The 12,903-nt window shown below is 41.4% G+C and overlaps 2 protein-coding genes across 2 annotated transcripts in view; both read left to right on the forward strand.

Moving 5' to 3' along the window:
* Positions 1-995: 995 nt before the first annotated feature.
* LOC118807507 (ADP/ATP translocase 2-like) lies at positions 996-8,170 on the forward strand. Its single transcript, XM_036569526.1, has 4 exons — positions 996-1,137; positions 4,490-4,976; positions 6,341-6,481; positions 7,775-8,170. Exons 1-4 carry the CDS (start codon positions 1,027-1,029, stop codon positions 7,930-7,932), a joined length of 897 nt encoding a protein of 298 aa, XP_036425419.1. The 5' UTR covers positions 996-1,026; the 3' UTR covers positions 7,933-8,170.
* A 2,264-nt stretch (positions 8,171-10,434) lies between these two features.
* The window catches only part of ube2o (ubiquitin-conjugating enzyme E2O), a 50,849-nt gene continuing 48,380 nt past the window's right edge, over positions 10,435-12,903 (forward strand). Inside the window, exon 1 of the mRNA XM_036570153.1 lies at positions 10,435-10,929. Coding sequence (XP_036426046.1) covers positions 10,435-10,929 — 495 coding nt within the window. The remainder of the gene's footprint in view (positions 10,930-12,903) is intronic.

The following is a 12,903-nucleotide window of genomic DNA, read 5'->3' on the forward strand; positions in this document are numbered from 1 at the left end:
TTTCAAACGGTGGGTGCAAAAAGCATTTGACACTTTTCAGCGCTTTTAATTTAAAAATTAATAAGTAAATTAATTTAGTAAATCATTTTCATTTTCTTTTGCAAATTAGTTTAGTAAATCATTTTAATTGCAATATCATGAATAAAGCTGGTTATACAGCTGTAACAAATCTAGCAAAGTCCAGGGGGGCGAAATGGCAAAATGTAATATAACGACACTTTTTGATACATTTTTTATGATACATGGTGTCACAATATTTCTGATGTCTGATAAGATGAACAGATAAAGTAAATACTATGAAAAATTAGCAATACTGCTACTGAGTGCTGAATGGTTAGCATTACTGCTAATGAGTTCTGATTGGTTAGCCTTACTACTACTACTAGTGCTAATTGGTCAGTGAGTTCATTGGCTGATTTCATGAACGCACGAGGCACCGTTTTAAACTCCTATAACTCGAGTTCAAAAGCGTTCAAATACATAACAGTGGTGTTAAAATGTTTTATGCTTTTCAGTGTTCAGAAAATAAATGTATTCTTTTATATAAAAAAATGTTTAAGCATTTATAGACTGTGATTTTACTCAAATGCTCCATCCTAACCCTTTCATTTTGGACTCGCTCTGGAGCGCCCTCTAGCGTTTGAGAAACCCGGAAGACATTACAGAGAGGTAACTGTCCTCTCCACAAGTTCTCTGTTCTCATTCGTAATTTCACCGGTCTCCTTATTTATGCCGTCTCTGACTTCACCCATAATCTGTGAGAGTCAAACCTAGAAGGGTCAGTGATGAAGTGAAGTATGTAAACTAAGCGCTAAATCGGGATAAAACTGGCTCGTTTCTGCTGCTCAGCGCTTCGAGTTTCACTCGTTATGTGGTTGCTATGGTGACGTGAAGACTCCACAGCCAGCACGCTTCTTATGGAGTAGCCAATCACAGCGCGGGAAGGCGGGGCCTGCCGGAATACGGGTGGGGAAAAAAAGATACCACGGGGTGTTAGATGCTGCAGTAAGTTTTGGGAGTAAAACCATGAGCGACTCCGTCGTTTCTTTTGCCAGGGATTTCCTGGCTGTCTGTGTCGCAGCTGCAGTGTCTGAAACGGCTGTGGCTCCTATCGAGAGAGTGAAACTTCTGCTTCAGGTAAGACTAAACAGTGAAACTTTTCAGTTCCATATTCAGAACGTTTCACACCTGCTTTCAGCTAATAGCAGATCATTACAGCTGTTACAGAATAACATAATAATGAAGTATTTATGACTGGGGTGTGTATATGAAACTGTATACCCCAGACAGATTATCAGTAAACGTCACTGAGCACAGATAAAGTGGCAAAGGATAAAAAAGACCTTTCTTAAGCCTGGAAAAATCTTATATATGGCGATAATGGGGAGTTTAGGGAAACATAGTTAGACATATTGGAGTTAAACGTTATGGACAGAAGTCTTTGAGGGTCTCAGTAAGCTTCCATTGGAGGCACCTTCAGTAACACTGAGAGAAAACATCTCTGATGAACACACTGCGGATGAGGATACTGTAATATTCAGTTTAAAGGGGAATTCCACCAAACTTTCTGAATAATTAAATTGATGAAAGGTAAACAATGTCACTCAGAGCGCTTTGGTGTGAAATGCTCCATTCCAGAGAAACTTACCAATGTCAGAACTGTTCACAGTGGAGGTGATAGGAACCACACGTCTGAAGAGTTTAATGCCTTTAAAAGCTCCCTCAAAGAAACTTATATGAAATGATTATGAATACACTGCCTGATGCCTGAGATGTTGTTTTACAATAGTTTTGAGACAAGACTTTGGTTTAAAATGTACGTTTTAATATTCATTCATTGTGGAGAGGTATAAGCAGAGCAATGTGAGGCAAAATAGCCCAAAGAAAACTTATTTTTTCAGACTTGCCACAATTTAACCATTATCAACATTTCATATAAAAAAATCAGAAGACAAGTGTAGGGTCACTGGTGGTTTTGGATAGTAAATAAAATGGCTATATTTGTGTTATCGACATGGCAAAGCTTTATTCCTCTCATCACCACTGTGAAGAAATTATGTCACAAATTACACTGTTTCCCTACAATTAACTAATTCACATCAAACTCCTCTAAATGACTTTACATTGGTTACATTAAGAGAAATTTTTGAAAAAGTGGTGGACTTCCCCTTTAAAGGTCTGAACAGAGGCATTTTAAGTAAGAGGGCAAAGGCAGGGATGTAAAGCAGGGACTACAAGCTGCAAATCGACACCAGGTTTGCTGAACACAGAGATGGTTATATACATGTAAACACTGTGAGTCAGCAGATTTTTCGCATGACCATGTGAGTAGAAACCTGCAGAGTGTTCTTCAACCTAGCAAAGTCAGGAAAAGCCTTCATTCTTGTTCTTTTATTGTTGGTGCACAGCATAGAAGTACTAAAAACATCTGGAATTGAATCTAGGCAACAAATCTAATGCGCTCCCTCATGAGCATAATTACTGTATATTATGCCAAGCCTATATCATGTAAGCCTATTAGCCCATTTCTAGGAATTATCTCAGGTTTCTTACAAAAAAATTTGCTTCTTGCCTCTTGGATACTGACTTAAAGGCCCATAAACATACCATTCACTCACCAGTCCATGTATGGACCCTGAGCAAGCCTGTTTTGAATTCATCTTTTGTGATGTCACACATTTACAAAAGTCTCCCGATCCAGCCTACAGCAGTTTAGCCCTGCCAATTCACTCTGAAGTTATAAGGAGTGTTTCCACCAGCACTGCTTTTTAAATGAGGCACAATACAGGGCAGCCAATCAGAACAGAGCTCGTTTACATATATCAATCTTAAAGGCACAGTAACATAAACAGCCTGTGTAATTCTAAGGGATAAAGAGCGGTTAGAAACCATACAAATGGTATAAGTGCATGTTATAAGTGGACATATATACAAGACAAATGCAGGATATAGACCTTTTAAGCTAAGTTGGTGAGAATGGGCCTCATACACCAACCTTTCTTAAGAAGAAATTTCTTCTTCAAACCCACTTACACAGTTTTCACAACGATTCTGATATTCACCAATGTTTTCTTATGTGGGTAAGAACAGCACTATTTATTCTTAGGTAAGAACAGAATCTACACAGTCAAAAGCACAAAGGTATGAACAGTTCTGTGCTTTAAAAACACGTCATGAATCTGACATAGAGACCTTTCTCAAGAACACATTTAAGAAAACAGTCAGGAAGATTTTATTGAATGAGGCCCAATGATGTTATGAGTTAAGTGAAAAAAGGAACCCACTAGATTGGATTTCATTATAACTTGAGGGTATACTGCAAGTTTAGGCCCTTAATTAGGTTCAGTTCTCCAACATTACCTATTTTCAGTCTGTTTAGACTATTGGCTCCTCAAACAAAAGTAAAATATCGCCTAAATGAGTATATCTGAGCTAACCTGCTGTGCTTCTACAAGCCGAGACTGTTCATTAGGTTAGTGTGTACCATCAGGCCTAATGAATTAGACACTGCTCGTCCCTACAGGTGAGCTGCTCAGGTGACTCTCAGGTGTTTGTCTCACCTAATAACTGTAGTGCAAGCTACAGAACAGGCTTCTGTCATGGGAGTAGCTCAGGTTTCTATGGCAGCACGGGATGGGCACGCTCACATACGTCATGGGCTCCTTCGTTTGCACCTCCGCTACTTACAGAGTAGATTACAGGTGTTACATCATTTTCCCTAAAGAAAACATAATTATAATGTTTTATGAAGGTGTGTATCACTTTAATGGAACGGTTTTTGGCAGCTCCTGCAATTTTCACCAAAGATTTACCAAATAGAAGGAAATTAAAAAACAGGTTTTCGAAATTTTTGCATATTTTCATCGAGATGTCATTTGGAGAGGTTTGGTGTCGAATGGTTCACTGTACAGATTGCTGATTTTTTAAAATTTCTGCATAATTATGTGGTTAAGATGTAAACATGTAAATCATTCAGAGTGGTTTGGTGTGAAACGCTCCGTTCTAGAGAAACTTACTGAGTCACAATTGTTCACAGTGGTGGTGATAGGAACCAGACATCTACCTCTAAAACCTCCCTCACAGAAAGTTATTTCATGAAATGACTATGAATATGAAGCCTGATGTCTGAAACATTGTTTATGATGCTTTTGAGAATGTTTTGGTGTAAAACAGAGGACAGAGGGTACATGTAGGGTAGTGTGAGACTTTTTTCAAATTTTTCACTATTTTACCATAATCAACATTACATATAAACACTCAGAAGACGTGTTGGTTCACTGGTGATTTTGAATAGTAAATAAAATGGCTATATTTGTGTTATAGTCATGGCGACCCCTGGTTCCTATCACCACCACTGTAAAGAGTCTCTACAATCAACCATTTCACACCAAACCACACTGAATGACTCTGTTTATATCTCAACCACTGAATTATGTGGAAATTTTAAAAATTCAGAATTCCACTTTTAGTATCTTAAATCTCTTCACAGGTGCAACATGCCAGTAAACACATCACAGTGGACAAGCAGTACAAGGGCATCGTCGACTGCATCGTTCGTATTCCCAAAGAACAGGGCTTCCTCGCCTACTGGAGAGGCAACCTGGCCAATGTCATCCGATACCTTCCCACACAGGCCCTCAACTTCACCTTTAAGGACAGGTACAAGAAGTTCTTCCTGGATGGCGTGGACCAGCGGACCCAGTTCTGGAGGTACTTTGCAGGTAACCTGGCCTCAGGGGGCGCCGCAGGGGCCACTTCCATGTGTGTCGTATATCCTCTGGACTTCGCCCGAACCCGTCTGGCAGCGGACATCGGCAAGGTGAGGGCGGAGAGAGAATTCACTGGGCTGGGCGACTGCTTTGCAAAGATTTTCGAGGCTGACGGCCTGAGGGGACTGTACAAGGGCTTCAACGTGTCTGTACAGGGCATCATCATCTACAGAGCAGCCTACTTCGGCATCTACGATACCGTCAAGAGTGAGTGTAGATCACAAGATGGAGACTTGGCTTTGTAGTGTCAGGTGTATGTCACTGGTCACCTGGTCCTGGACCACCACTGTGCTGTGTGTTTTGGTGTTGTCCCTGCTAATTCAGCTAATCAGCTAATTAAAGCTGCACTATGTAAGGCTTTTTGTTGAAACTGAAAGAAGTATCATAAAAAAACAGGCAAAAACATGGTAAGAATGCACTGCTGCGAGTCGTCATGTAAAGCCTGAAAAAAGCGAAGTCAGGGGGTTGGGTTGGGAATTTCTCACACCATGTATTAACGTCGTACACACAAGCTCCAAAAGAAGGTCCAGCTTAATGTTTAGGTCTCCAGTGATCAAAATCAACATTTTGCTGATGAAGATATTATAACAATAGTAGATAATTCACTCACATCCTCAGAAGACGCGTTCTTCACATTTCGACTGAGTTCTCTTTGAATTCTCTTTCAGTCAGCAGATTCATCCACTCAGGAAAGGGGTCTAAAGCACAATCCACATTACAAAATGTTCTTCCACACGTTGCATGCGATTACACATTTCCACCAGAGGGGTCCAAATCCCCAAAACCAGCTTTAAAGGAATATTCCAGCACTTTTTCAACCTAATCCGTACCTGTTGCAGATGTCTTGTACTGTTAGTTAGCAAAACATTTATGTTGTCCCTGTGTTTAGAAAGGAACTGAAAACCGTTTGACTCAAAGCTCACTTATAATAGAATGTGATGGCTAGTTGCTGAATTCCGATTGAAATATGTGACTGTAGTGGGGATTTGAAACCACAGCGTTACATTCTAACAGTACAGGTGTTGGGATGAGACAGACTGAGAGAATATCTTACCAAAGATGTTCTTCTGAGATTTTAAGATTTATCCGACTTCTGAAGTGAAGCTACACAGTATAAAATCAGTTCTGGTTAGTTTTGCTTTCCTTAATGCTGCATTTACATTTTGACAGTAGACCAGGGATGCCCTAAGTGTGACCCGCGAACCAAAGTTGGCCTGTGAGGCCGTTCCCCTAGCCTCCTCAGCCAATTTGAAAGCAAAAATATATATAAGATTTGACAACAGCGTATGAAGGCTAGGAATCTAGCTGTTTTGTTTTTTTGGTCCAAACATTAAACTTTGGTCCCCTAAAACAGAATGTTTGGGCACCCTTTCAGCAGACGGACGATGGAAAACCAGATATTCCATGCTTCTGCAGCAGACAGGAAATCTGCTGACTGGAAAAACACTAGATTATTCCTTTAACAAACAGCCTGAGTTGAAGTGGGTGTGTTAGGGGAAAACACTAAAATGTGCAGGTCAGGGCCAGGACTGAGAAACACTGATGTGCTAAACACCCTCCTCTGTTTTTAGGTATGTTGCCAGATCCAGACAATATCCACTTAATGGTTAGCTGGATGATCGCTCAGAGTGTGACCACAGTGGCCGGAATCGTATCCTACCCCTTTGATACGGTCCGCCGCCGTATGATGATGCAGTCTGGCCTGAAAGGAGGTAAAACAGTGCAGTAAAATCAACACATTTTACAGAAAGCTGTTGGTGACATCCCTTCCTAATAAACAAAAGCCTGATCATAACTTACTAAGGTGTGAGAATGGGATCCTGATGTTTGGCCATGACTTAGTAAGGCCTGGGAAAAAGAGAAATAATTATCTCAACCCCACACTTTACGAATTTGCACTCCTTACTAAGTTGTGGTCACAACTGAATTATCTTGTTCAAATGCCTTATTAAGTCAAGGCAACTGTTTACAGTGTCTTGTTCCCACCACTTAATAAGTGTTGTTACCACTTACTTAATTATTTTGTTCCTATGCCTTACTAAGATCACACACATCATTTAAACCGCTTATCCTTCTGAGTCGCGGTGGGGTGCTGGAGCCTATCCCAGCTGTCATTGGGCGGAAGGCAGGATACACCCTGGACAGATCGCCAGTCCATCACAGCCTTACTAAGATGTGGTCACAATTTAATTATCTTGTTCCCACACATTACTAAGTTGTGGCCATGACTTAACTATCTCAACTGAATTATCTCGTTCCCATGCCTTTCCAAATCGTGCCCAAGTCTTAATTACTTTGTTTCCATGCCTTACTAAGTTGTGGTCATGATTTAATTATCTTGTTCCCATGCATTACTAAATTGTGGCCCTGACTTAACCACCACAACTTGATTATCTCGTTCCCATGCCTTACCAAATTGTGGCCAAGTCTTAATTATGTTGTTCCCATGCCTTACTAAGTTGTGGTCACAATTTTATTATCTTGTTCCCACGCATTACTAAGTTGTTGGCAAGACTTAACTATCTCAACAGAATTATCTCGTTTCCATGCATTTCCAAATCGTGCCCAAGTCTTAATTACTTTGTTCCCATGCTTTACTAAGTTGTGGTCATGATTTAATTATCTTGTTCCCATGCGTTATTAGGTTATGGCCATGATTTCACTCTCAACTCAATCTCAACTTAATTATCTCATTTTCATGCCTTCCCAAATCATGGCTATATCTTAATTATTTCATTTCCACACCTTACTAAGTCATGGCCATGACTTAACTTACTTGTTTCTATGACTTACTAAGTCATGACATCTCAGTAGTGTCCCGTTTTCATGCCTTAGTAAGTTGTGGCCATGCATTATTGTAAATATTTTTAGGAAGGGATGTGACCAGTGGGGCTCTGTAACTGTTAAACTGCAGCAACAGATCAACTGTAAACTCAGTCAGGTTGACAGTTTTCTCTATAACAGAAAAACATAACCTGTTTATTTCTGCTTTTTTGGAATTGCAGCGGACGTCATCTACACTGGCTCAGTGGACTGCTGGAGGAAGATTGCTCGTGATGAAGGTGTGCAGGCCTTCTTTAAGGGGACCTGGTCAAACATTCTGAGGGGCGTGGGTGGTGCCCTGGTGCTGGTTTTATATGACGAGTTCAAGAAAATAATCTAAATAACTGCCGTTAATGTTGTGAGAAAGGTGCTGCACTGAAATTATGTCCAATGAGGAAACGGGAAAGGTAAAAAAAAGTTGTTTATGTGGAAGAGGTCATCAGTGTTTTGAGTCCTCGCATGTATTGGTTGTTGTGTTACATGGTGTCTTATGACTGACCTTGCTTTGATAAAATTGTCTGAAACTGAATGTGTACATCAAGTAAAAGTCTGCTATCACCACTTCATTAACACCAATGTATTGCATTTTTTAACCATTAAAAAAAATGTATATGTTTCTTTTTCTCTGTGTGCGTCTCCTGTATGCTTTGTTTGCAAAGCGTGTTTCTGATAAACCAATAAAATATTGATCAATTTTGACTGTGGGCAGGTAAATGGTGTCTGATTTCTCAACTTGTCACTGTACACCCAGGTTCTCCAGTGTTGTGGGTGGGTGTGGTCAAAGACAGGTGTGGCAGATATTAACTCCTGGAAATTTGATCAGAAACCCCTTCCTTGTAGCCCGATCTTGGTGGTGTACACTTAAAGGCTATAGTCCATTCACAGGTGTACAGTGTGCGTTTGCTATCCTTTAGTCCAGGGGTGTCCAATCTAATTCGCAAAGGGCCGGTGTGGCTACAGGTTTTCACTCCAAACAAGCTGGAGCACACCTGACTCCACTTGCTTAATCAGTTAGTCTTCAAACATTTCATCAGGTGACCTCCTGCTTTATTGGAGTGAAAACCTGCAGCCACATAGGCTCTTTGTGGATAAGATTGGACCCCCTTGCTCTAGCCCTTCATCAGTGGCCAGTTCTTAGTCAGGATGGATAATTTGGGGTGCCGGGCCACTCTTGTTGATGTGTAAACACTGCAACACTGTTGCGCAACACCACTATTTTCCTGCTGTAGCATATTCAATACAAGTGATGATCAAAATTTCTGCATAATTGAATGCTCAAGATGTAAACAAAGTCATTCAGAGTGGTTTGGTGTGAAATGCTTCATTGTAGGGACTCAGATGTCTTTACAGTGGTGGTGATAGGAACCAGGGGTCGCCATGACTACAACACAAATATAAGCATTTTATTTACTATCCAAAACCACCAGTGAACCTACACATCTTCTGAGTTTTATATGTAATGTTGATGATGGTAAAATAGTGATAAATCTGAAATAATTGTTTTCTTACCCAGCATGTTCCCCTCCATCATTATCCCAGCGGTCATTGGGTGGAAGGCAGGAAACACCCTGGACAGGCTGACAGTCCATCACAGCGTCCATCACATTGTCAACATTACATATAAAAACGCAGAAGACTTATATAGGTTCACTGGTTTTCACAGTAAAATACTTTTAAAAGTATCATTATCTTTACTGGGATATTAGCCTCTGTATTAGTATTGGATAGAAAACAAGCGGTATGGCCCATCCCTACCGCACTGCGAGCAGCATGCCAGGATGGAGGCGATGAGGCTGTTGCCTGCCAACAATCTGCATTCTCACACTGACACCATGCGGTGGGATGAGGTCACCCTGATCTGACCGCAGTAATGCCTTCATGCCTTTGGGTGGAGCAGCAGGCCACAATTCAGTCACTGCCATTCAGAGAGCATCAGTGACAGCTGAGGATGTTCATGCTGTGGACTTGATTTCCTCTCTTATCCAAACCTCATGCTTATTTCATTCCCACACATTTTTGGAAAGCAGTTTGTTCTTATTGCAGTCTAACCTTAATAAGCTCATTTTAAATAACACTTATGCAATTCCTTTTGTTTCGATTTTTATATACTTTCCACTTCCATATAATTATCTATTTAATTTCTTTAAACGATCAATCTTTTAAGCACTTTATTTGTATTGTTTTTCACATTGAACTACCTTTTTGTATGAAGCTCTTATAAAGTATATAACACAAATAAACCTACTGTTATCATTATTAGTCATCATTAAAATATGGTTGTATCGGTTGCAGTACAATGTATTTCTGTGTACTTTTAATTTTATGCACTAAAACAAGAATATACTAGATTATGCACTACATTTAGGCCTATATAGGAAATAAAATACAGGTATTTTATACTATATATAAGGGTGTGGTTGAGGTCATGGCCTATTTTAAAGAGCATAAAAAGTTAGATCAGAAAAATTATTATTATTATTATTATTATTATTATTATCATTATTATATATTATTATTATTATCCTAACTGTTGCAGAATGTATTTTATTTATTGCATATAAAAATGATCTACTGTGTATGGTTAAGGTCATTGCCCGTTTCAAAAAGAACAACATTAATAATATCTATTACTATTAGTTAGAATTGGTGGTTATTATTAAAATAACATCCCGTGAATTGCATCATAGGTCTGAATTACACGCCGCTGAATTCTCTCTTATTCTCACTTATTTCACATTATCGACGTGCAGCGCTTTTTTGCGTGGCCACGTTAAACCACGTGCTGCTCGCAGCTTCGCTTTTTCGTTTCGTCGCTCCGCCGTCCGTCTCACTAACGGCAGCGATGGCGGATCCAGCAGCAACGACGGCAGTTCCCCCTCCGGCGTCTCCGGCTATTTCCCCGGTCGCCAGCCCGGGCTCCGAGCCTCCCTCGGCGGCTCTCTCGCCGTCCTCAGGCGGCGCCCAGCGGCTCCTCTTCTCGCACGACCTGGTCTCGGGTCGCCACCGCGGCTCCCTGCGCTTCGGCCTGGTGCGAATGATTCACGGCGAGGAGGATTTCGAGGAGTCCGATTCGGATGTGGAGGATGGCGGTGGGAGAGGAGGAGGAGGAGGCGGCGGTGGCGGTGGCGGTGGTGGTGGTGGCGGCGGAGGTGGTGGAGGAAGCGGCGGCGGTGGAGGTGGAGGTGGAGGCGGCGGCGGGGGAGGAGGAGGCTGCGTCCCCGGGAATTCAGACACGGAGAGCGGGGCGGCGGACTCCCGGTCGTGGCCTCTCGGGAGAGGCTTCGTACGGGTGCAGTGGTACCCCGAAGGGACAAAGCAGGATGTTCGGGAGACGAAGGTGATTTTTATGCTCGTTTATTTTCATTTTTTGTGTTTCATTGTTCTCCAGCATCATCCCCCATCCATCCATCCATCCGTTATTAGCCACACCGGCTAGCTTTGCTAATAACTGCCATTCTCCTGGCAGGCTAACTTGCAAAGCTAACCGCGATTATTCGACTGTTCGTGAACGAGTTGCTCGCTTTTTTCCAAACAAAGGCAACGAAAAGAAGACATGAAAACGGCAACAGGCTTAAATTAAGTTTAATTTGCTCCCAATGAGGAAATTCATAATGAAAAGTTGCTTTTTGTGGATGAGTGGAGTCGATTAGTATGCAGTAAGCTAGGGCAGTATAAAAGATGCAGCAAGTGGGTTGTGATGGCTTAGTGAATATTATTAAAACAGACTAATTCACCTGCAGGTCAGAAGGTCTGCTGACTTGTCACCCAGTTGAGGGTGCAGTAGTGAGTGTTGTTAGTGGGAATGGTCATTAAGTCAGCAGGTTGTTGTCCATACACAAGAAAGAAATCAGTGGCATTTACACTGGTGGATGCTTCTACCTCCATCTCCAGATTCTGGAAGGTCCGCAGTGGTCTGCACAAAGCGCCGCTGTGAAGGGTGGGCTGCACGGATTGACAGTTGTATCGGACAACGTGGGCTGGGCAGGCATTCGTGCGCTTTGCCCTTTTGTGTGAGTCACACAAAGAATTGATTATTCCAGGCTGGGCCTCACTAGAATCCACCTTTTGGGGCACCAGTGGAGCTCATCAGCGAGGATAAATGCGAATCATTGTCAGTGACATTAATACAAAGGTGTGGTGTCCTGGCGAAAGGCTTAGGATAGCCGTTCAACCTCATCAGTATCTGGACAAAGCCTAGGGCAGCTTCATGGACCTAGGTGTGTCTTAGCAATGTGTGCTGAACACACATTTATCGCAGCATTTCAAATGCAGGCCCTTCAGCGTCCTTATGTGGTGTCAAAATGTCAAGACTCTCCATAGGATTGTGAAACCATTTGCTGGGGGTGGGCAATAATTACTTATCGACATCCTATATTTTGTTTTTTCTAAGGTTTGATTACATGAACAGACCAAAAAAGCCCAGTAGTGCCACATTAAACATGCTGTTCCAAAACTGCTGTATGTTCCAATTGCTGAGATGTGAAGTCATTCAGAGCGGTTTGATGTGAAATGGTTCGTTGTAGAGACTTAGGCTTACTAATTCGGATTTCTATACAGTGGTGGCGATAGGACCTGAGGTAGTGACGTCTACATCACAAATATAGCCATTTTATTTACTATCCAAAACCACCAGTGAACCTACATGTGTTGCCTGAGTTTTTATATAGAATGTTGGTGATTTGTAAAATAGTGGAAAATTAGGAAAAACATAAGATTTCTTTGGCAACTATTTTGCCTCAGCAACCTGCATGTACCTGTCCACCATGAACATATATTTTAAACCAAAACAATGTCTTTGGCATCAACCATTTCATGTAAAAACCATTTGTGAGGGAGCTTTTAGAGGTGGATGTCTGGTTCCTGCCACCACCAGTGTGAACAATTCTGCCTGGGTAAGTGTCTCTAGAACTGAGCATTTCACATCAAACCACTCTGAATGTCTTTTGTGCACATCTTAATGATTGTGTTATGCAGAACATTTGGAAAATGTATGTAGTTTGCCTTTAAATACTGAAGTAATTTATCTCAGAAATGATAGAAATGGTCCCTACCATCTGCCAAAGGCCTATGGAAATCTGTCCTTTTCAATAAACTAATGTGAGAGTGAGTGCGCTCTTCAAAAGCAAACATGTGCTCCAGCCTCCAGCAAAATGCAGAAAAGATTGCAGAATAAAGATGTACAAAAGATCAAAGAGAACTTTCCTTGCTGTGGTAGAAGCTGCATGGAGACGTTGGTTTCTGTACCAGTTATGGCTCCATATTCATTCCACAGTGTGGTGGTCCAGTGTGTGCTCTCTCTAAGGTTAGCTAG

This window comes from Colossoma macropomum, unplaced genomic scaffold (assembly GCF_904425465.1).
Source record: "Colossoma macropomum unplaced genomic scaffold, Colossoma_macropomum, whole genome shotgun sequence".
NCBI lineage: Eukaryota > Metazoa > Chordata > Actinopteri > Characiformes > Serrasalmidae > Colossoma > Colossoma macropomum.